At 40.1% G+C, this 24106-nt stretch overlaps 1 protein-coding gene across 4 annotated transcripts in view; it reads right to left on the reverse strand.

Annotated features, from left to right (window-relative positions):
* The window catches only part of col21a1 (collagen, type XXI, alpha 1), a 37895-nt gene extending 13789 nt beyond the window's left edge, over nucleotides 1-24106 (reverse strand). The window contains exons 1-18 of one of the 4 annotated variants that reach the window (XM_018749261.2): nucleotides 24039-24094; nucleotides 23811-23891; nucleotides 20340-20450; nucleotides 19472-20032; nucleotides 17922-18087; nucleotides 17574-17802; nucleotides 15914-16087; nucleotides 14491-14568; nucleotides 13782-13790; nucleotides 12688-12771; nucleotides 11468-11530; nucleotides 7480-7533; nucleotides 7347-7400; nucleotides 6433-6486; nucleotides 5139-5192; nucleotides 4589-4642; nucleotides 4446-4499; nucleotides 3398-3451 (exon numbers count right to left, since the gene is read on the reverse strand). In XM_018749261.2, coding sequence (XP_018604777.1) covers nucleotides 3398-3451; nucleotides 4446-4499; nucleotides 4589-4642; nucleotides 5139-5192; nucleotides 6433-6486; nucleotides 7347-7400; nucleotides 7480-7533; nucleotides 11468-11530; nucleotides 12688-12771; nucleotides 13782-13790; nucleotides 14491-14568; nucleotides 15914-16087; nucleotides 17574-17802; nucleotides 17922-18087; nucleotides 19472-20032; nucleotides 20340-20433 — 1836 coding nt within the window. In that variant the 5' untranslated portion in view covers nucleotides 20434-20450; nucleotides 23811-23891; nucleotides 24039-24094. Of the gene's footprint in view, nucleotides 1-3397; nucleotides 3452-4445; nucleotides 4500-4588; nucleotides 4643-5138; nucleotides 5193-6432; nucleotides 6487-7346; nucleotides 7401-7479; nucleotides 7534-11467; nucleotides 11531-12687; nucleotides 12772-13781; nucleotides 13791-14490; nucleotides 14569-15913; nucleotides 16088-17573; nucleotides 17803-17921; nucleotides 18088-19471; nucleotides 20033-20339; nucleotides 20471-23810; nucleotides 23944-24038 lie in introns of those variants that run through there. The other 3 variants (XM_018749263.2, XM_018749259.2, XM_018749262.2) reach the window with 3 other exon arrangements.

Below are 24106 nucleotides of genomic sequence, written 5' to 3' on the forward strand. Positions count from 1 at the left end.
TAACGTCTTGGATTCCCCTAGTCTGCTCACGCCAGACCCGTAGCAGCAGAGCCAAAACCAGATGTTTTTTTTTTTTTTTTCTGTTTTAATGAGTACGATCTGTCTCGATGGGAGAATACAGTAAGCATGAGTGATAAGGGCTCCTCACCCTGCAAAAATCGGGTGGTCGCTTCGGGTAGAAGGTCATAACACGTGCGACCAAGAAAGATCTGTATCTGCCATCTACAGATGTTTCAAGTGCTCAACTCGTTGTGTCATACTGTCTGGGGATTGGCCTAGTTATGAGATGAAATCAAGCAATTGTTTAATAATAATATCTTCATCAAGGTGTTGTCAGTTTCCAAATACACCCTTGGCAATTCTTTGCTTTCCTCAGTCTTTCTTCGGTCTCCTTTTTGGACAAGACCCTGGCACAGTCAGACTTTAGCAAGGGCATCTTTTTTGAGTTACTGCAGTTTCTGCTTTTAACAAACGCTCTCAGCCGGGGCCTGGTCTGTTTGCTCATTCTGTGCAACAGGGGCCTCAACAGGGGCTTAGCAGTCCACATATAGTCGATTTTTGCTTTATATATTCATTTACAGAAACACAGATAGTTCAAGTACCATCTAAATATGTTGGGGAATAGATGTCTTAAAGACCTGCTCTGGATGTTGCTTTTTTTTTTAAATACACCCTGACACCAGAACCTGCTAAAATTATCAGTAAATCACCTCTAAGTAAAAATGACATGCAGCAGCAAATCCACAGTCTGTCTGGTTTAAGAGGGAGATCCCAAACAAGGATCCTCTTTATAGACACATTAAATCCAGCTGACTACAAAACCCCTCCATGTACTTTGATTCAATGAGCCGGGAATGATGTAATGCACTATGTTGTCCTAATCTCCCTGTTAAATACTGTTCACTGTATTATTTGCTCTGTTTGCAGAAAGAGGAAAACTCAGTGGGTGACACATGTAGGGTGGCTCATTAGCACGGCATATGGTGCTCATTGTAATTTATGAACTAATAAATTAAAATATACAGAGCATTTTATACATTAGTGCCATGGCTTGAGGGCCAGAGCTCAAAAAATGTGTTCTCCACTGCTCATTTACCTGTAAATTGCTGCGAAAACTACATCTTATAGCATTTTTTCAACATATATCTAGGATTATCGATGCTCCCAAACTGTTTTTTGGTTTCAGGTAATGGGAAAGTACAATAGGTACTCATTTGTATGGTCCATTACATTTCAATAATATAATTTTTAGACTAATATGTCTTTGCAGCTGTATTAATTTAAAAGAAAAAAAAAAAATAAGCAGGTAACTTAGTGGTTAGAGAAATTGGGTTTGAATCTCCCTCCCACAGCAAGGTAGTTATCGTCAAATTGTATAGTAAAAATACCCCACCTGCATAAAACGGTAACATAGTATGCAAAGTGGATATTGCTTAGCTCGACAAAAGTGTCTTTAGTGCAGAATATAACTGTATGTGAAGGTATTAACAATAGCTACAATAAGTTTACCACACACACACACACACACACACACACACACACACACATCATCTGAAACTGCTTGTCCCACGCAGGGTTGCGGGAAGCCGGGGCCTAACCTGGCAGCACAGGGCGTAAGGCTGGAGACACACCCAGGATAGAATGTCAGTCCATCGCAAGGCACCCCAAGCAGGACTCAAACCCCAGACCCACTGGAGAGCAGGACCCAGTCAAACCCACTGTGCCACCATGCCACCATGACCCCCCATAGCAGATTAATGAAGTAAATTTTTTTTAAACTATATTCTTTGTTATTGATCTAAATTTCCACAGAAACTAATAATACTGTGCTAAGTGAAGTAGTGGTGCACTTTTTTGACTTGTTTTATGTGGATATTGGGGAAATTATACAGAATTTAAAAATCCTCGAGTAAAGAAATGGAAGTAAATAGGTAAAACATTTGTTTGTTAACCAACAGTTGAGTAAATAAACACATTTATGATTTGGTAAGCATCCATAGAGAAATTACATTGAGAAAGCATGGCTTCTCACTCAGTTTTTTCATGATAAACGCATGCAGATGTTTGGCAGATGTTACAATTTCTGTCTTAAAGGGATTGCAAAGGAACACGGGAACATGTTGCAAAATTACTCCCAATTCTGTATCTAAGAGCAAAAAAAACACCCTATTCCAAAGATGTGAAAATAATAACTATTATTACCCTGAACTGGGCTAGTGTCTAGTGTGTACCCTACTTAGCCTTGCGTCCTGAGCTTCTGGAATAGGCTCTGAATCACTAGAACCCTGATGTGGACAAGCAGCTAAAGAGAGGGAGTGGGTGAGTGAGGTTATATGCTGGATGTTTTACATTGCAGATATTCAGTTAATTAATTCTTAAATACACCCACACACACACACATTTTCTGAACCGCTTGTCCCATAGAGGGTCGCGGGGAGCCGGAGCCTACCCGGCAACACAGGGCGTAAGGCCGGAGGGGGAGGGGACACACCCAGGACGGGACGCCAGTCCGTGGCAAGGCACCCCAAGAAGGACTCGAACCCCAGACCCACCAGAGAGCAGGACCCGGTCCAACCCACTGCGCCCCCACGCCCCCCTTAATTCTTAAATATTTTAAGATTATTCTTTACATCAACTAGTGGGAACTAACATAAATATCTGGGGGCTTGTGACAAAAATTTTATAAAAGCCGAAGAATATATCAAGTTGGCCTTCTTTAGATATAGATCCACCTCAGCATGTGTCTTGATTCGACAAAAATGACAATAATATTGATCCTGTAAAGAGAACCTATGACTACCTTTTTTTAACACCTTTGAAAATTACAACACACCTGACTGACAGACATCTATCACTCAGACTCTGCTTAGTTTTGTTATTTACATACAGTAACTAATTACATTTTTAAATTAGAAGACTCACAAAAACCCTGGTCTAACATTTTATTTTCAAAGTTGCCCATCAAAGAGAAAACACAGTAATTGACTCCCAGCAGTTGACTCAATTATGAGTTTGAAACAGAAACAGCAGCTGATACAATACCTATTTACGTAATGTTTTTTTTTCAGGCTTATCATTTCACAAATGAAAAAATATGCCAAAGTAAGCAGTAAAATATGAAGACAAAAATCTATTTTCCACATCTTTCTAGACTGATAAATAGGTAATGCCGTTTCTATGAGCAGATTATGACAGATGCATGCAGTTCAACAAAGAAACTAGTTTTCCATACTGCCATCATAAGAGTATGACCTTGATTGCATCATAAAAATTCATAAAGCTAGGTAGAGTACTCCCAGTGCATCTTCTGTCAACTTCATGGCATCTGGAACCTTTGCAGGTTTAATATAAAATGTTAATAAGCACCTGAATCAACCAAAAAGTAATTATGACTTACAGGGTGCCCCTGTCTTCCATCAGCTCCAGGAATACCAGGTTTTCCAGCTTCTCCCTAAAAACGGTTAGTTTTTCAGGACAGTTAGTATGTTGAAAAAAAAGCAGATTTGTAAGTCAACTGCTTTGAAGGCAGGAAATGCCATAATATGTCATTAGAGAGTGTTAGGGATACCACATTCAAGGTTTAAAGCATTTTAGTGAGATTGATGTTGTTTGGCTCATAGGTCTGCCGGAGATATCCATGTCAGGGAAAAAGTTACGGCTTAATGATCTCTGGGAAGTATGAGTTTTTGGGAAGGATAGGAACTGGGCGCATATGGCCTACATCTCAGTTCAGGGCCGACCTGTAAGACAAATCTCTACTCGTGCCGAGTACAAGAGATTCAAACACAGCATCAGAACACTCTGTCAAAGGATAACCAGTCTGTAGAGCTTAGATCTTCCTCACTGCAAAGCCAATGGAATGAAACTGCAGAGCCACATGCAGTTTGTGTTTAATACGTGCTCTGCATACATAGCAGACTTCCAGAGAAATGATTAGGAACAACTGGCCGACTCGAGAGGTTGGGAAAAGGCACAGGAGCGATTTTTCCCTGCCTGAGCTCCAAATTTTCTCAGCTCTGAGAAAGAGAAACAAATGTGGACATCAAGAGAGTAATATATGTTTCAGAGATACAAAACTGAGTGTATAATCAAAGATTTATAATGTAGGCAACCACCTAGATAGTGACGAACAGGATCACGGATAATGAGAACCATGTGTCAGTGAAGGTCTTGTAATAGAGATTTTAGCCAGGGAACAAGGAGGAAACAATGGTGCTAACCTACTTAGAGATCACCACATGACCTAGCTAAAGGAATATACTTCCATCACAATGATTATCCAAAACACAGGAAAAAATATTAGCAAATGCTGTTCTAGCACTTTTTGCAGCCTTTATTCTTTTGCTTCGTCAACTTCCTGGCTAATGGTATCAACCGTATTCGGGCTCCATTGCCTTCTCCCTCAACTCCTCATATTTCACAGAGCAATCTGGCTGAATACAAACCTTTTGGCCATCTCTTCCTCGCTCCCCATCTTTCCCATTGAACCCAGGCCGCCCCTGAGTGGAAAATGAAGCAACGCAGGAGTAAATACGTTTTGTCAACGTTATGAAGGAAGTCCCAGGAAGACAACAGTATTTGTACGCACAGGAGATCCTGGAAGTCCAGGTGGTCCAGTAGGTCCCACACTCCCCTTTTCACCCTGAAAGGACAAGTATGAGACTGAGGAATGTTGAACACCATTGCTACCGAATGGACAGTCCAGTAAATTCATTCAAGAACATGTCACTTAGAAAACTAAATATTAAGTAAATTAAGTAAATATTTTGAATGATGTCAAAGGTGCAGTACTATGGTTACAGCAAGGTAATGTGGGTTTTACAACAATCACTTTTCAATCTGTTGTACCCCCCTTGATCGAGGTACTTAATCTGAATTGCTCCAATAAAAAATATCCTGCTGTATAAATGGATGAATAATTTGAAGCAGCTAATTGTACAAACTTAACACTATATTTTGCCTTGGAGAAAATATCACAAAAGCTAATAACAAAAGCAGGGATTTTGACTATTCTGAAAGTTATTGCTGTTTTGGTGACTGATTCAGCACTAGGTCTTGTTATTAAACGCTACTGTGAGCCATCCTTTTTTCAAGCATAACAAACTGATCAGCAGTTTAGAGCAGTAATTCATACGTACCATCTTCCCATCCTGCCCAGGTGTGCCAGGGAGTCCCTGAGGACCAGTAGAACCCTAAAATAACGAGTGAAACAGATCATGAAAATGTATAAACATTTAATAGGGCAGCTGGTAGTGCAGTTGTTAGAGCTGCTCCCTTTGGCTCCAGAAGTTGCAGGTTCAAGTCTTACTTCCAGGTGTGATACCACTGAGCAAAGTACTTATCCTGAATTGCTCTAATAAAATTACCCAGCTGTATCAATGGGTAAATAATTGCAAGTAGCTAAACACTGTAAACCTTTTTCAGAGAAAAGCATTAGCTAAATTAGTAAAGGTAAACCTGAAAGTCACAGGAGGCAAACAACTTGAAACAATACATAATACAAATAGTTTCTGTTGAACTCTATCAAAATTCAGTTGGATTTCAGTTATATTTGACTATGAAGCAGAACACTGAATTGTATTAAACTTTGTGGGTAAGTACCAAGTAAATGAACAGTATCTTGAAACATTTGTATAAACAGCAAAATGACTAACAGCACAAGGGATGAAAAAGGCAATGAATAATAACATTACACATTGAATATTAAATAACATTACAGTCCTAACAAAATACCGACAGCAGTAATTAATGTAATTTGACATGAAAGCAGATTACAGCAAACAATAAAACTAAAGGATAAGTCAAAAAGTATCTGCAAAAAATGACTGTAAAATGAATGAAACACTAATGCGGATACATTTTTACTTATCCTTGTGTAATGTAACCCTGAACTGCAAATGATTAAAGTGTTAAAAGGTTGTTACAAGCTTAAATGTCAGTTAATGGCTTTAAACATGTATCTGGAATGATTTCAGATAATTCGCTGTAATTTACAGATGACAGTGCGTTTGTTTTAGGGATTTATCCTTGTTGAAGCATTGACTTCTTTTAGTGTTAAACATTAGACCACAAGTATACATCAGCATGACAATGTAGTCTGCTCTGGATTTCCAGCATCAACAACTTCAATTTGTTTAACCCTCAACGACTTCCTTAATTAACTGCGGTTGTTATACATACACTTCATCTTATATGCTGCTCTTATGTGAGCAACTAAAGAACTCATACTATTCAAACAATTATTCTCAACTGTGTTACGAAAAATGAGTTTATCCGAAAAATTTTTCCATGAGAAAAATGAGACGGCATATTAAGTTTTGTGCAAATTAAATGGGGCAGATTATGAAATTTTATTCTCCAGAAATTTCAAATATGTGACATTCATATTACAAGGATTGATACAATCATGGTTTGTGTAAATTTAAACTTTACCTTTTCACCATGGAGCCCTGGTGACCCAGGTAATCCTGGAAGGCCCCTTTCGCCCTGAAATGTTGCATGAATCAGTCATAGTATTACTGTTATACCACACTGAGGAAAACATTCATTTAAAAAACAAAAAATTTCATATGCCTGCTGACTTTGCTGCCGCTTATAAATTGTCTGGTCGAGCAAGAAGACTGTATCAAATTACACATTAATGTAGTTATTAATATAGATTACCAAGTAGATAATGGATAATAACAGTGGATAGTTATAATGGATCTTCTGTCTATTACAGTCATTATTACATAGTTATGCGAAATGGAATTCCCCTTGGCTGTGTTTGTTTCTCCCACCTCTATACCAATGCACATAAAATTTACTTGTTAACTATTTCTTCTTGTTGAGCATTGTCTCCCTACATAAAACTGAAGATGATGACCAACTGCCATGATGGACGAGATGTACCATGATGAGCTGGGAATTCAAGCTACCATACAGCAACAATATCGTGATGACTCATACACTGGTTTAGAACTGTTACTTAATCTACATGCCCAGGAGGGGTGGGCAGCCACTGGCCCTTGGACCCCCAGGGGTTTTTTTTTCCCTCGATTTTCAGATGGGAGTTTTTTTTTTTCCTTTCTTCCGTGGCCAGTAGATAGTCAACTGTCTTCTTTGTTTCTTTATCTGATGTATTTGTTTTTCTTACTTTATACCTGTGTCAAAGCGCTTTGTGTCACTACGTGAGAAGAGCGATCTATAAGAATAAATTGAAGTGTCAATCTACATGTTAGATTTATACCTTTATTTCCATCGCTGTGAATATTTGTTTGCTTAATTTTGTGTTGTATTAGTTCTTAATTCTGTACTGCACACAGACCCACAACGAGACAGTTGTATTCAGCGGTCAGATTTCCTACCGGGTCACCGGGCCTCCCTTGTTCTCCCTTGTAGCCATCTGCACCACGGGGTCCCTGGAGGAGAACACAAGTGGCTCAGAGTGACTGACAGCCGATGTACTGCTTGGAACCTTAGACACATCTGGTTTAATACCTGCACACCAGGGGAGCCTGGAAATCCAGGACTTCCTCTTAATCCAGGGGCACCCTAACAAACAGACAAAAGGAATAAAGTTATTTAATTAATTAATTTTCGTTTTAATTCAAGCTTCTCAAACAAATTTCAGAAAAGCTCAGGCATTTGGTTGCAGTTTTTATTTGTGTCATAAATAAAGTCATTTACGCTGTAAATAACGTCATTTACACTTTAGAGAGTTATGCTACTGATTATCATGGGTGCTGTAGGGCCACTATGCTCCACTGCTGTGACTTGGGTAAGGAATAAACCTTCATGTGAAGCACAGCAGTCATCACTGCTGCGGATGTGGAGCGTATGATCTTCCAATTCCACAGCCCACAACGATCCCTTGTATCCCACAAGTGGAATGACAGACGAGGATCCCATCAATTAGTCAGACCGTTTCTGCTTCAGAAACAGTTAGTCAAACTGTTTCTGCTCCTTGGTGTTAAGGAAAACTGTGGAGAGCATTATCATCCCAAAAGCCATAATTTACTCTCAGTAGAGAAAACCACGATCAAGAATCTTCTCCCTTTGCTGGAATCTACCCAGAATAAACAAGCTTGCGAAAAATATAACACATTATAGTTCCATTACGCTAGAATCACCTGTAAGTATTAGAGAAAGAGTAACAGCAATTGCTTAACTCATACTGCATTAGAACAAACAAATAAATGTGTGTATACACAGTATATATATACACACATATATATATATATATATATATATATATATATAGACAGACATATACTTACATATAGATACATACATATAGCATTGCTGATGGACTTAATACTGTAAGTTAGAATGATGATAAGGTCATATTGAACAAAATTATTTTGCTTTTGTTCAAGGAAGTTATCATACACCTTTTTTTTTTCCAGTCAGAATCAATTATATACCTGAGTAAGGGTACAAGCTCCAAGAAACAATATCAGTATTTTTTCACTGAACACATTTTATTTAAGCGTTCCCAGACTGCAAATCATTAGGTTTCCACAGTTTAATTGTAGGTCTTTGTCATCCCACAACAATTCACACTTTTCAAACCATAACTACTTTTTTTTCAATAGCTCCTCTGCTCAAAGGACCATGAAACATAAAGCCATTTTTCCATTGCTTTGAAATTTCATTTATGGATTGCTGTTATAAATCTATTAGCTGCACAGCTTTAGGTTCCAAGGGCAGTATACTTCAGAGTTTAGGATGTCAAGAAAACACATGAATCATATAATTCAATCAGTGCAAGTGCTCCAGAATTGCAGCTGTTATGGAAAAAAACTGTGATTAATAAGAGCTGATATTTCTACATACTATTAATTCAGACATTGCCTACACTTACCTGCCTTAAAATGTTAAATTCCTTTTTGAATCACTCTGGAGTCATGGACTTTGATATTGGATGTACTTTTCATTTTAGTATTGGTGACTAAAAAACATCCTATCTGTCTATTACTTATATGAATTATATATGAAACAGATAGTGTGTATGATATACTCAGCATACCACTGTAACTACACTGCAATCATACAATAAATGGCATGACTAGAACTGTTTCCTCGCTTTTCATTTGACAGATGATAATAATTCATTAGTGTTCATAATAACCTCAGTCTTTCATTAGCAAGGAGCGAACACACTGAAAGACACCCTTTCATTTTGCATTTATTGCACTGGTCTACGGAGCCATACGGTTAAAGGTCACAATATTTCTGCAAAGAATAGCTCTCTTTCTGTACAAAGAGCGTCTTGGAAACATTTGACCTTAGGTTTAGTACGAAACCCATGATGTTTGACACCCACGTACTACTAACAATGCACTCAGTCTAAATGTGGAAAAAGCAATAAAACACAAAGTTGAAATGTGGATTTCAGCCAGTGTTGCGTTTCACCTCAATAGAATCAACAAGCTGCTTTCAAAATACAAAACCCCCAAAGAACACAAACGTAGTTAAAGAATTTACAAGTGTGCATGAAGGCATTTTAAACTGAATGTGCACTTCTGTTCTTGATTTTATTTCTGAGCTGATAATCAGAAAACAAATGCTTTCTTGCTTTGTACATATAATTTATATTAAAAACATTGCTGGCACATTTCTCAATGGAGCTGTCATTTATGCATTCATCGGCATAGTTTCATAATTCCTCTATGTAATACTTTAGGGGCTGAATGTGCAGCACATTTAATTTAAGATGTTAAGAGAAAAGAAGCATTATAACTTTAAAGTGATAATAATTGCAAGGGCAAACAATGTTCAAAAACACAGCCAACCTGCTTTTAGCAAACTTCCCGTCCAGATGATTATCATCTGAAAACAGCAGCCAGGAGCAGATGTGGCACACAGGTGTTGCTCATTGACCAACATCGTTGCAGACTTGCAGCACACTCCTCTGCGATCATTTAGAAAACCCCTTTTCCCCCCACTTTCCTAGCCTCAGTTCCTCCCAGTAAAAAGTGAGTCATTCTCCAAGGAAGGGCATAGCGAAGCCAGAATGCCAACCTACAAATGTCCACAAAAAATCAATTTATTATCCCTCTGTGATTCATCTAGTTACAATTCCCCCCGCGAAAGTGGTCATTGTTTCCATAGAACAACTGTACATCTGCCCCCTTGACCCATTTAAGAGATTCCCAGAAAAAAAGTCTCCTTCGTGACACTATGCTTAGGCATGTGAAGTCTAAATTTCCCTACCCCCTAAAAAGCCATCTCAGCATTATAATCAGTTAGGCTGTAATCATTTCTAAGCTGTTGGTAAACAGTCTAGAATATGAAACAGGGCATGTAATTGATTTTGCAAGAATTCACATATTTTGAAGTTATAAGACTTTGAGATATTAATTGTACGCTGAATGAAAGCTGTTAAGTTGAACGGCTATGCCTGGACACAGCCTTTTCACTACAGAAGCATGTACAAAGCACATTTACCTATAAAATATTGAAATATTGAATATTATCTCTCCCAGCTGGAAAAATGGGCCAATGTTGGAATGAAGACACCATGTTTAGAACGACAAATTTGGCAACTGGAAAAAGTGTGTTTACTGATTCAAAAATATACAGTTTGAACAAAGTCACTATGGGAGCTTATGATGCACAAATGTTTTTATACTTTCCAAATTGTTCAGCTTTTCTGAATCTGCAGATTAAGGAGAAGTTTGCTCCCCCATTTTCTGAAATGTTATGAAGCTTTTTCACATATGGCTTGTCGGTGACACAGATGTGATTATTTCTCCATAAGTTCTAGCTAATGATATAGAGGGTCCCGCTCTCTGGCGGGTCTGGGGTTCGAGTCCTGCTTGGGGTGCCTTGCAATGGACTGGCTTCCCGTCCTGGGTTTGTCCCCTCCCCCTCCGGCCTTGCGCCCTGTGTTGCTGCTCACCGCGACCCCGCTTGGGAACAATTGGTTTCAGACAGTGTGTGTAATGATACAGAGACAAATGAAATCCAACTGGCATTTGCAAGAGCTGGTATTGCGCCATCAGAAAATGCCCAGCATGGGCATAGACCTTTAATTTAAAGGTATGAATATCACTTGCTTGACTATAAAACAAAATAAATGGCTCCAGATCCAGAGGATATAGGAATTTTGTACCATCTTGAACCAAGGTTGGAACAGGCATACAGAATCGCTCTAAGACGTGTGCAGCATTCTATTAATATTATCCTGAAGGCCTTTATAATGACATCACTTTCCAAGTTAGGAGAAATGCTAACATCGCCTCTGCCAGAAACAAGAGTTTTTTGACACAGTATGCCAAAGACATCTTTTAGAGAATTGTATAATTTTTTTTCAAGCTTTGAAGGCTTCTGGTAGAGAACATGTCCATGGTTTTCATCAGCCCTGCGATTTCACTATGCAGCACATCGGCCTGATGGTGTCCAGTTTGAATTGTTCATGTGCATTTGTATTTGTATGTGTGCTGCATGTTGGTGGTCATATATTAAACTATGTAGTACTCACAGGCTTACCCTCAGCACCAGCTGGACCAGGCTGACCCGGCTCTCCAGGGTGTCCTTGTTCACCCTTTGGATGTAAAAAACACAACATTAAGAAGAGGTCAAAAGACATCTGCTCAAAACAATTGCAACTTTCTATAGATTATTATTTTTACATTGTATATGGTAATGACTTTGTGGAAATGTACAGCAGTCACTCGTGTTGAACAAAGAGAGAAAATACACTATATTCAAAGTTTTCTTCTACATATAAACTATTGCAGATTTTTGACAATTTTTTACAAGCAATCAGTGTGTGTAGAAGTTGTTTCGGTGGCGACTCATTGTTTTTCCTCCTTTAAAAAAGCATTAGACTTCAAGGCAACATTTGCAACATCATAAAAGTAAAATTGTGCCCACTAAGTCTGCACTTAATACAAAACACTCCAGAGCTTTCGAAAATATTTCAGATACGGGAAAAGAATACATCTGGGATCCAGCCATGCTAGAACCATTTTGAGAACAATGATAAATGTTGTTCTCAGCAAAGGGCTGCTGAAAAATGCCAGCTCATTCTCTAGCTTGACTTTAACTTTATAAACACAATGGTGCCTTTGACTGTGATTAATGAAATAATGAGAGGTCCCTCAGGCAATTATGTCTTAATATGAAGTAGTACAGTATTATTTGATGGGCTTTTTTTTTCTAACAGAAGTTGCCTACAAGTTAAATTTCCTGACCTTTAACAACAATAAAAGTGTTTAGGGTAATAAACTGAATAAGTTGTAAGCGTTCCAAAAATAAACACAACTCTTCATATATGTGTACCGCTTGGGGACAAGATATGAGAAATAGACAATCTGCAGGTGACCAAAGAAAAAGAGTTATATATTTGAAGAAATGTGCTCTTTGGTGAATGCTTTTGATTGGTTAAAGAATATGCATTACAGATAGACCACCCAGGTCCAAACATACTGGAGTTCAGTTCTGGCCAACCTAATGCATTAGTCATGTAGTCTTGGACTAATTATTGCACACAGTAAAAACTGGTCACTATGCCCTCAAGATACTTGGCATTTTTCTGTTCAGACACACCTGGAAAATCTGAAGGATTTTTTTTTTTTTTTTCCATATCAGAATCATTGCTTATATGATTGTATTTGAGTATATTCAGTTCACCTTCCAACTATCTTCCTTCAGATCTTCTGCTGTTTTCGCTTAAAATTACTGCCGTCATATACTGACCTTCAAACCAGGTGCGCCAGGTGGTCCAGGGGGACATGCGCATGGTTCCGGGGTGACTTCAATATCGCCAGGGCCATTTAAGCACTGTTGTGAAAAAACACAATCAGAACATCCACCCGCCATTTGTCTGAAGGCCTTATGCTCTCTATCACTAAAACCTAAAAAACCGAATCACAATCGGCATATTTTGCATAACAGTGGAAAATGGCACCCAGAGCCAGGAGAATGCATTTCTTGCTTGTCTCTTAACAGCCTTTATCAGTCATTCGTTTGGCACTGTAGATGTCACGGTAGCACAGAACGAGCAGACACACACAGCACGGTGGCAGCCAGCCCATTGGGTAGAAGCAGAGCTGGCCAGTGTGCAGTTTCCACTGGACTCACAAGTGTCTCAAATGAATTCAAATGCAGACTGGACTTCCGAATGGAGCAAACACATTGTGGAGAACCCCAACTTCATTCCACTTTCTACAGGGCTTTTCAGGCAATGTTTAATGATTTACAATAGGTTTTGGGTCACCATTTTGTGCAAAAAGAAGATTTAACCTCTTTGACAAGGTTCCGAACCTAAAATTTCACTCGAGTCAGCTTAGGGTGATGATAGCATGTAGGGGCATCCCAGATCCAGGATGGGACCACGGAACAGCGATCAGAGAATTTGGAAATGCTTTAATTCCTCTCTCCCATATTTCACAAATATAGCAAACGAAGTAGAGCACTATAAAACAATTCCAAAGTCTAATGCGAGCTAAAGGTAAACCACCAGTGCTGTGTAGACAAGCAAACTCTCTTCCTCCCTCTCAAAGTCTGGGCTCCAAGCCCTTTATTGGCTCATTGGCTGCACCTGAGGCTCCTTATTCCATTAACAGGCTGATCCCAGGTGCAGTTACCAGTCTCATGGATGAGGTGTGCCCAGGCTTTAGCCTGCAATACACACTTATTGTATTATGTTTGAACTGCTAACTCGCCAAAAATGTAGATGTGTTGTATGCACATTTGATGAGAGCAGAAGCAAAACAGCCTTACCTGAGTTAATGAAAATGAAAATAGAAGTTACTTTGAAACTGAGCAAAGCCATCTGCCAACATACGTACCTCTCCGTCCTGGAAAGAAAAGGAATGAATTACGTCATGTCCTGTACAGCTTTGGCCAGCACTAATCATTATTGAGGGGTTTGCACATGAACTGCCTTTACACAGTGTTACATGACATTCGGAGGGTGTTTAGATGAGAGCCATGGGCCATTGGAGTCATGTCCTGTCCATCACTGGATTGTCACTGAACACTCGGCTTATAACCATGGAGCGGTCTGGCTCCACATGTTACTGGTGTCAGGAAAAGCCAAGGCAGGGCATGTCTGGCAAGCTGCTCTTACACCCCTCTCAAAGTTATTGTTCGGCTGGAAAAATCAAATAAAAGCAAAATGGACGAAGCGTGTGCAAACGCCCACTTATGGTAGGAGTGCTGAACTCACAGGACAAAAGCAAGCAAAAAGTCAAAAATAATAATGTCACAAACTGGGTTTGTAAAAAAAAACAATCAGGGGTAATATATGTGCTCTGGATATTATTCTGTAATGCACCACCACAGAGAAAAAATATTTTCTTTTAATACTTATTTCACCAGGTCCTACTTTCCACATATCATTAAAATGCCAATGCACTGTGACAAGATGTGTGGTATGACAGCACAGAATTTTGGATGTTTCCAGGCAAATACAAAATGAGTTTTCTGTCAATAGAAAGAGATTCATAGGGTTGGTATGTTGTACAGCTGGATGCGAAAGAGCCAATTTGTACTCACAACTCCTGGTATTTCGCAGGCCGTCTCGCGGAAATTCTGCTCAGGATCACAGTAGATTCTGAGTTTCTGGATCTCAAACTGTTCAGAGAAGATTGAATGTGATGTTAAAAGAATTACTGGTGAAAGGACCTGAGCTTTGATTTTAAAATGGAGATTTTGAAGGTGTCATTATAAATATCATATATCTAAAATGTGATGTATTAATCTATACAACATACTTCTGTCTTCGGTATAAAAATTGGGGTCAACTAAATATTAATTGAATTTCCAGTGTCAAAGAGCTGTCTATTAACAAAGTAATATAAATCTGTGCACATTTATTGAATAACATTGTTTCCTTTAACCTTAATCCTGTAAATGCTGGCCTAATATATTATATATCAATTTGCTTATAAGATTTAAAATTTTTTCAGAAATACAAACCTCCATGTTATATAGTTGCATGAGTTGAACAGGTTAAAAAAGTAGCAGCTTCAATCATCTGCATTTCCATGTTACGTCCCCCTATTTCCTCTGACTCGATTTTCCGGTTTTAAAACGTTTTATGTGCAGCTGTAATTTCAGCTCCGGAATTCTTTGCCACTCAAAAAGTTGAAAAGTCATTGTGAAACACTTACTGATCTGAATGTTCTGTTTTTTTGTCATTTTTTTTGCCATAATAATCAAACAGTACCACTTACAGAGGTGTTAGAGCAGACCAGAATAGCTTTATGGCCATAGCTCCTGTCCTCCAGAAAACTGTATTTCTGGCACTGAATGCGGAGCATGTTTGGTGTTCTTTAAACTGGCACCATTAGAAAAATAAAAATGAAATCCAGATGCTGTTAACTACAGTGGTGGTTGATGCCAGTGTCTCCTTATGAGGACTAGAAGGATGTAAGACAGCAAGTACTCCTTTTCCCATCATTTAATTCTTTCAGAAATTTTATAGTGAAACCACAATATTGTTAATTAGCTTTAGTTGCTTTGAAGATTTGGTCATTTCCTTTTGCAATGCTGCCTTCCGTCATACAGCGCAGAACATCTGGAATACTGCTGAAATGTCTCTCTCCTGCATTTTACATTTATTTAGCAGACACTTTTGTCCAAAGTGACTTCCAATCAACTCTATCTAGTGTTATCAACCCACACGCCTTATTCACCAAGGTGACATACACTGCTAGATACACCACCTACAATGGGTCACTCATCCATACGTCAGTGGAACACACTCTCTCTATCACTCATACAGTATAGAGAAACCTGAACAGCATGTCTTTGGACTGTGGGAAGAAACCAGAGCACCCACAGGACATGGGAAGAACATGCAAACTCCACACAGAGTGAGCAGGAATTGAACCCACATCCTCTCACGCCACCCAGATGTTGTGAGACAGCAGTGCTACTCACTGCTCCGCTGTGCCACCCATTTTCACTGACTTACCGGTACAGTGGTCTCTTTGCTGACATACTTCCCCACTTGCGTCTTTCCATTAATGAAGATGCCGATGGGAGGTTCAAGAGGCAACGTTTCTATCTCCAGGTCATCCACATACAGTGTGACATCTTCTTCTGTAACAAGGAGGCGCAGCTGGTGCCACATCTCATCAAACAGTTTCTGTATGTCGAGGAAATGCAATGAGCATGTCAGTGAAAAAAGTGAATTGTGTGTGAAACAAGCTGTCATAGAAACATCTGTGCAGTGACATCACATGCATACAGTTCTGTTGCATTTACTGGTGTCTGTGATCTAATTTGCAGTCTACAATTAATTAATAAGATGGTGCTCATTGTTGTATCACATGCACTATGTTAGTCTTGTGGAAAATTGGAGGCTCAATCAAAATTTTCACTCTCTCCAACAGGTCATGTAGTTTTTATGCGACTCTTTGTGTAATGATGCTCAGTAATGCAAGACCAACAAGAAATCATAGCTTTTGCTATCAGCCATGTTAAGTGATTTTAGTAAAAACTGTTGCGGCTTGTGGACTGAAGTAAATATGTGTAATAAAATGTGTTATCTTTAATTGCTGGAAAATAAAATGTAATCTACGGTGAATTACTTTTTACCAAGAAACTAGTCGTTCACAGGTGCAGCGCTTCCTTCATGTTACCGCCCATTCGGAAGATTTATGTGAAATTGAAAAGACGTGGATTATAAAGCTCAGTTTCCCCTTTCCATATCTGACTGATTTTTAATCCATATGGTGATGAGAATTTAAGGAATCTGGTAAGTCTGGCTGCAGCATGTATGGAAGCCATTGCAAAGTGTTGTCCAAGGTCGGTAGCCAGTAAAGAACAAAATCAGTTTCCAAGCTAAGGAGCATCATCTGCACTGTTGGGTGCCAGACAGTATCTACCAAGTTTACTCAATGGGAACTCAGTGAATTGTGGCCTTTTTTCCATTCACCTTCTCCTTTTGAAGATTACCAAAGAAGTAATCACTCATTCGGAGTGGAATGACATATTCCAGATCAGAGCACTAAATGTATTCCTCCTTGCTAAAGAGCATTTACACAGCAGCAGCCTTTTCAGGATGCCAAAGCTTCCTTCACTGAGCTGTACCAGATGGATTAAAGAAATATTGGCAAATTAAAAATTACCTATGAAAAATATGACTCTTTAATGTTAGAATCATTAAGGAAGCATCCAGTGTCCCATGTGGTTCAGAACTGGAAATCCTTTGCTTTGAAGTAACTTCCCTAAATATCAGTTAATCTGCTTGCCAGTTTCCACCATCTAAAGCCTTCCTTGCCAGTTTTATATAGTATGTATGAGTTACCAAGTCAGTTGTATTTGTTCCTCTATTTATTCATCTTGCAGGTTCTCACCGCAACCAGGAGAGTTAAACTTGTCTCTGAGGTTTAGATCTTTGTCCCATCAGAGGTGTGCCTCACCAACCTTGCATTCAGTGATTCCAACACAGACTCCAGACTGCTGCGACCCTCATCAGGTCAAGCGGCTACTAAGAATGGATTGATGGTTGATTTGGATCTTCTTAAAGCTAGCTAGGTTCTTGTGTTGAAACAGTATGGTTTAATGATTGTTGACGATGATGGGTCATTGCAATATTTCTAGTGTCAAAAATGTGAAGCAGACAATACCTTTGCCGGTGACTTTGTGAAGACCACTGTCTGGATGCCATTGAGTGCCATGCTGGTTGTGGTGAACATGACTGTACGGTCCATTCCGTTCAGTGTGACGGCCATCTGGGGAGTATCCTCCAGGTCCTGTATCCTCCACAAGTCCCACTTCTCCTTAGTCACTGACCCCTTGTACTTCAGCGTGGCCACAAACACATAGGAAGGGGGAAGTCCATCAGGAAAGAGGGTCCTGGATGGCGTTCCGTTAATTACATTTAGGTTAAATGAGGAAAATGATCTACATTTAAAGTAATAGATCATTTGCAAAAGACAGATATTTAGTGTCACACTATAATCAGATTATCGTACCTTGTGTTTTCACTTAAATCAACCCGTGGGGTGACTTGATAGGCTTTTTTACCATAAAAAGATCCCTGTGTCTTTTTGGCTTTTTTAGCAAAGTCCAAATGGAGGAGCATATCAAATCCTTTCTCGTCACGAGTGTCCACTGGGATCGTTGTTGGACAAACCGTTTCTATAGCAACAGGTAGTGGGAAAGAGAGATAAAAATGGAAAAAGTGATTTAGAGAAGTGTTTTGTTGCAGGACAAGAACGCTCAGTTCTTAGAAATGGTATCTTGTCATATTCAGTATGACCAGGAAGCAAGGTTACCAAAGGTTAAGCATCCAAGGAACTCAGCTGCTTATTTCATTTGGCACTAAAACTTGAGTAAAGAATCTGTAGTAAAAAAAGTTTGGCGTAAAGAACTGGACATTGTGCAAGAATGCATCTTTAGGAACAACCCTCCAAAAGAAATGTGATATTTGCCCTTAAAACACTCATATTGCTTTCACAATGCCAAATCACATCTGAGAAGGTGCTATTTTACCTTGTTTACTTGTTCTTTCTCAGTCCAACAGCTAAACCTACATATCACATTGTCCAACTTTAAGACTGTTTCCTTACATGTCCTTTTTCATGTTTTGTACCAGCATTATGGTAGTGTTATACAGAGTGTCATTGCATAAATAAAATTTGGAATTCTGATATTGTGGCAAAAGTTCTTCTCCCTTGTGTACGACACATATTCACAGTGATTTGTTACAAGAATCCAGAAGAACTAGTACAGGAATTAAAACTTTTACCTTGGCAAATAAAGATGATTGTTGGAACAGTTCCATTCAATGCTCCTTTTACTTAAATTTATTAATTTTGCTAATACTTTTCTCCAAAGCAACTTACAATTATTTACTCATTTAGAGACCTGGGTAGTTTTACTTGAGCAATTCAGAGTAAGCACCTCACTCAAAGGTACCACCATTGGAGGTGAGACTCAACCCTGGACTCTTTGGGTCTAAAGGCAGCAGCTGTAACTGCTATACTACCAGCTACCCACTACCAGCAGTCACTTAATGAAGCTTTTAGGTGTTTACTTTTACAATCAGTTTATAGCTCAGCATAAATAAAATGAGAACACATTAAAAAATGAGTACACATCTGTATTACAATTCAATTAATCTATGCTGGCTCTGTTAAGAGTCACCAATTCCAAATGGTTTACATATGTCTGGAATGGATTAACTGTCATGACAGACTGGAAAGAACTGTATTCAAATGCAGGAAATAAGATTAGAATAAGGGTTTTTTGGTGAAGCATCAGAACGGAGCATCTAAAATATTAATATTAGACTGGGGGCAAGATGACAGGATGATATGCCGCATAGCTGCAATTATCACATTACTCAGGTAATTCACATAACAAGGTGATTTTCGTCATGTTACGCAAGCAATTCACAGCTTAACATTCCATTATCGTGCTTTCCAAAAATCCTGACAGTGGAGAGGAGCTGGACAACAATGGCTATGGATAGATGAAGTTGTCTGTCATCGTACAGTTAGAAGAGCAATATTAATTGTACCTTCACACAGCTTCTGTCGTATGACCTCACGAATTTTGGAGATGGCTTTGTAGTCCTCAACGTAGAACACATATGTGGAAGGAGGCTTGTTGGCAATCATCTTCAGCTCCCCTTCCTCGGTCTCGGACCCAACTCCAATGGCAAACAGGATGATTCCCTTTTTCCTGGCAGCCTCTGCCGCTGCCAACACCTCGTCTTGAGACTTGCCATCCGTGAGGACGATGGCAATCTTTGCCACGCCGTTGGGGCCACGCTCAGAGGTGGCAAAGAGCCTTTCGCTGGCAAACTGAATGGCCTCTCCTGTTCTGGTGTTCCCTCCCATGTACTCAATGGACTCCATTGCTTTGATGAGCTCCTCGCTCGAGTAGTGTCTTCCCAGTGGAATGTGTAGGTGGGGGTTGTCGCTGTACTGGATGACCCCCACCTGGGTGAACTTCTGCCCAATGTTGAAGCTGGACGTAATGTTCACCAGCCACCTTTTGACTATTTCAAAGTTTGTATCTTCCACACTCCAAGAGCCATCTAAAATAAAAACTAAATCACTAGGAGCCGTTCGGCAGCCTGAAAAGCAGGGAGAAAAAGTCTTACTGCTTGCTCTGGAATTACAGTTCGTGCATTGCATGCGCTGCTCATGGTTTGCTCAGTTTTCCAGGTTCTAAATGATAAACAGATTTCTGAGAAAACATGCTGCAGAATACATTTCTAAATGACAATATACAAAGAAGAGGAAAGGAAAACTGCTCTGTTTCAACATGTCGTCCACTTCAGTCTCAAAGAGAAAATGGCTCACACAGCAAACGTTGATTGTCCTCCATATTTAGCTTGGATGTAAATGTATATGCAAAGGTAAGGACATAAACATGCTTACTTAGCCTCATGTTCTGTGCTGCACAAAACATTGGTAGGACCATGTAGAGTAGTGCTAGAAAGACAAGATGCGCGGACTTCTTACTGTGATCCATAATGGCTCCAGTTCATCCTAAAGAAACAGGACAAAACCTACATTTTTCATGTATCAGTTTTCATTTCAAGTGTGTATTGAAGGTATTGGTGCAATAGTTTGGATTTCACATATTTGGCAGGAGCATTGATTTATTATTAGATGCTGGAAAGATCTTGCATGGTTTATTCTCACATGTTGGAAGCATCTAGAAAAAGCAGAGTTAATGCTGCAGTAAAACCATGGGATGACATCTTTTTTTTTGCATTTTTTGAGTTCAACAACTCTTGGGCTCGGTACGTCACAGTTTTGCTGACACTGCACATTTGAGAGCAGACATTGAAAGGTGGTAAATTAGTGATGCTGCAGGAAAGATGGAACCAATGTGCTGTTTGTCAGGGTTGGGCAAGGAAGGAAACTGTCTATCGCTGGCAGGCAGAAACATAGAGAAAATGATCTGATTCTGATGAACGAACATCTGCAGGGGTGTGCCCCCCCGACCCCCCAACTGGGTGAATCCCGTCGGGACTACGCTGTGAGCACGTTTTTCCACTTGTTGGCCCCCAGTTGGAGGCATATAGCTATGTGGCGCCGAGCAGCAGCAGAAGGGTTGGCTGCTCACTCAAGCACTCTCTTGGACCGACGCACTTGGGGAGGCGGGGGTGGGTGGGGATCGGGGGAGGTTGGGAGGGTGCTGGAACACGGCACCATGTGCACAGACTCGTCCCTGTGGCTTCCCCGAACTGGCTTCCCCCTTCGTCCCTGCTGATCCCACATGGAATCCATTTGCACCGTCAGACAACGAAATTCCAGCTCTGGACGGCCACCAAACACATGTATTTGTGACGAAACGGGGCAGCGCTGGCCTAAGATGGCCCGCAACAGTCGAGGCTGATCTGACGCTGGACTGTGTTGCATTGTAACAATATCCCTTCCTTTGCAGACCACGTGAAGATCGCTTGCTATATGAAGAAACCACAAATACATAAATCCATTCCTAAAGAGCCCGACTTGTTCTGTGGCATAGCGGTTATGGCCTCATATGATGGCTCTTCACAAACCGCATCCCAGTCAGTGACCTCCGAACTTTCTATGCAACCACAAACACTCCATAAATCTCTCCATACACCTCTCTCTCGGTCATGATGAAGGCAACAAAAAAACTGCAGTTATGGGACAACCTGTCACTTTGGGGAAAATATTCCACTAATATTCAGAACAATATGTTATCCATAGTGAAACAAAGAATTTGAAATTCCTTTGGGCTATTTAGTCTATGGCAAGGCTTGTCATTTGTCTGAAGTTTTTTTAATTACGTCCCGCTGGACTGAGAATCCACAAACCTTTGCTAAAATTTCCCGTCAAGCTCCAGATATAAAGTTTAACTGAAAGTAATAAACATATAATGTAGTTTGAATGACAGAGAATCACTAAACCATACTGGAAACCACACCATTAGGAAGGTACCAAATATCAGTGTAAACCTCTGTCAGAAGAACTTAAACTGCCTTTAGTTGTTTAACATTTTTACTCTGGCATCTCCGTGGGACTCCCCAACATCATCGTATTCTTTTTTTGAATCAGCGCAACAGCCCTCATATGAATAACTGCATTTCCTTTTTTAGATGCCTTACAAATATAATGAAGCTAATTTCTTGTTCATGAACTCCTCTCTTCCTGTTCTTTAGTACAGAGGATGGAATGACTTGCCCCCACACCTCCTCTTATTCCCCCCACCCCTGCCAATGATTCTGTCAGATGCCTGCTGGGGAAATCCCCGATAAAGATTTTTCCATCTTTTCTCCCCTGTCTTCTTTTCCATCCTCTAAATGGTTTAAAAATGAAAAGTTGATAAAGCAACAATTCAGAAACCAATTTGTGGAAATTATCCAAAACTGAAGCCGAAATTTGTCCTCGCTGCATCATCTGCCAAAAGTTACGCAATCTTACTTTTTCATGCGAATTCTCCAGAGTTTTGAACTATTTGAATGACATATGGATGCTGTGATTCCCTCTCTGCACCCCTGTGTCTGATGCGAGTGGGCTGATGAATGAGTTCCTTTTTGGGGGTGGGGGGGGGGGGAATCCTCTGCTTTGCTCCTCTTTCATATCATCGGCATTTGGATGGCAAGCAAAGTCTAAGCCAGAGCAGCCCGATGCCATAAAAGTGCACACTGGAATCAATTTAGTATTCAAAGAAATAAAGAAAATGCATTACTCAAATCTAATAATGTAGTGTCAACTTCGAGTCACTTTATACTGTACATCGATCAGATGGTTTCCCCAAAAAGACACGACCCCCAACCTCTCATGCACGGCTCCATTACTTTAAAGCTAAGGACCCCCGTTTTTTCAACCACTGCTTTTTAATGTTGCTGCTTTAAATCTTCTGCTGCAACGAAAAAAAAAGAAAGTTATTCCATCTCTAAATCAACAACTGCTGTTAAGCATGTTCAATTAGTGTGCCAAGATGAGGGGAAAATTAATTATGGCCACAATCCTCAGGCACAAAAAGAAAAGCCAAGGCATTATATCAGTCCCCCCTCCACTGGACAAAATTCAAATAATCAAAACCATAAAACCAATTCAATCACTTTGTGCTAGACCACTTTCTCCACTGGAGGGGAATCCACATTGTGTGCAGAAATGAAACACAGAATGTTGGGCTGTTCTTTCAACTAAACCCCGCTGGCAAAAAAGAAGGTTTTTTTTTCTTCCCCCCCCCCTTTTTCTGTTGAACACTGATGCCTACTGAATTCAAGCAACATCGACGAAATCGATGTGCGCATGCTTGAATGAAGTGGGATGCATATGTGCATTCATTCACCGCAAGTACCGTGTCCTGACATCAATGAAGCGGGACCCTTAGACAAAGCACAGCACCGCGATTCCATTCATTCCATGCATGTGACTGTTGCACAAATAAGGACTGGTAACTGGTCCTAATATCCTTCTTGTGCTGCTGCCTCTCCACAGATCCTGGAGGTCTGACTCCTGCATGATCCGAAAGAGCGGTACGAAAACAGAACGCTACACGCAGTGCCGTGTTTCTGCTTTGCTCACATATGTTTCCGTACAATGGGACTGAGGGAAATGTCATGCACTCTGAAAACACGTTGCGGCAATGTGCTCATTATTTCGGAACTCTTAAATTACAGTCTTGCCACGATTTCTTGTTTCTAATATCGCTGCCTACTAACTGCCTGCTAAAGCAATGTACTTTCCAGAGATCTGCAAACACATTGCGTAAGTGTGCAAAAACATCAGTAGTATCACATGAGCATCTTTTGACTCATCGCAGCCCCTAATGCCAAGCAGAAATACCATAATTGCAAAAGAGGACAAATAGTGGAACGATTCTCTGCAAAAGGATTGGGTGAAAAAGCTGTGTCCACTTACCAGCAGTAGGGTAAATGAGAGTGGGAATTTCGTGTTTTCCAGCCCTTGTTTTACCTTCTCATTGGTGCCCTATGACCAAGCCTGTGCAGAGCCAAGCAAGAGGAGGCTGCATGAGTGTAGGCTGCCTCACCACAGCTGCTCCCCTCAGCAAGTGTGCGCGCATGTACGAGAGAGAGGGAGAGGACAGAGGGAGAGAGAGACAGAGAGACAGAGAGAGAGAAGGCCTACCCTTGGAGACCCGGGTCCCAGGCTCTCGCCAAACGTCCACTGGCTGTCCGCCACACTCAATTACCATT

The sequence above is a fragment of the Scleropages formosus genome, chromosome 4, assembly GCF_900964775.1.
Source record: "Scleropages formosus chromosome 4, fSclFor1.1, whole genome shotgun sequence".
NCBI classification, from domain to species: Eukaryota; Metazoa; Chordata; class Actinopteri; order Osteoglossiformes; family Osteoglossidae; genus Scleropages; species Scleropages formosus.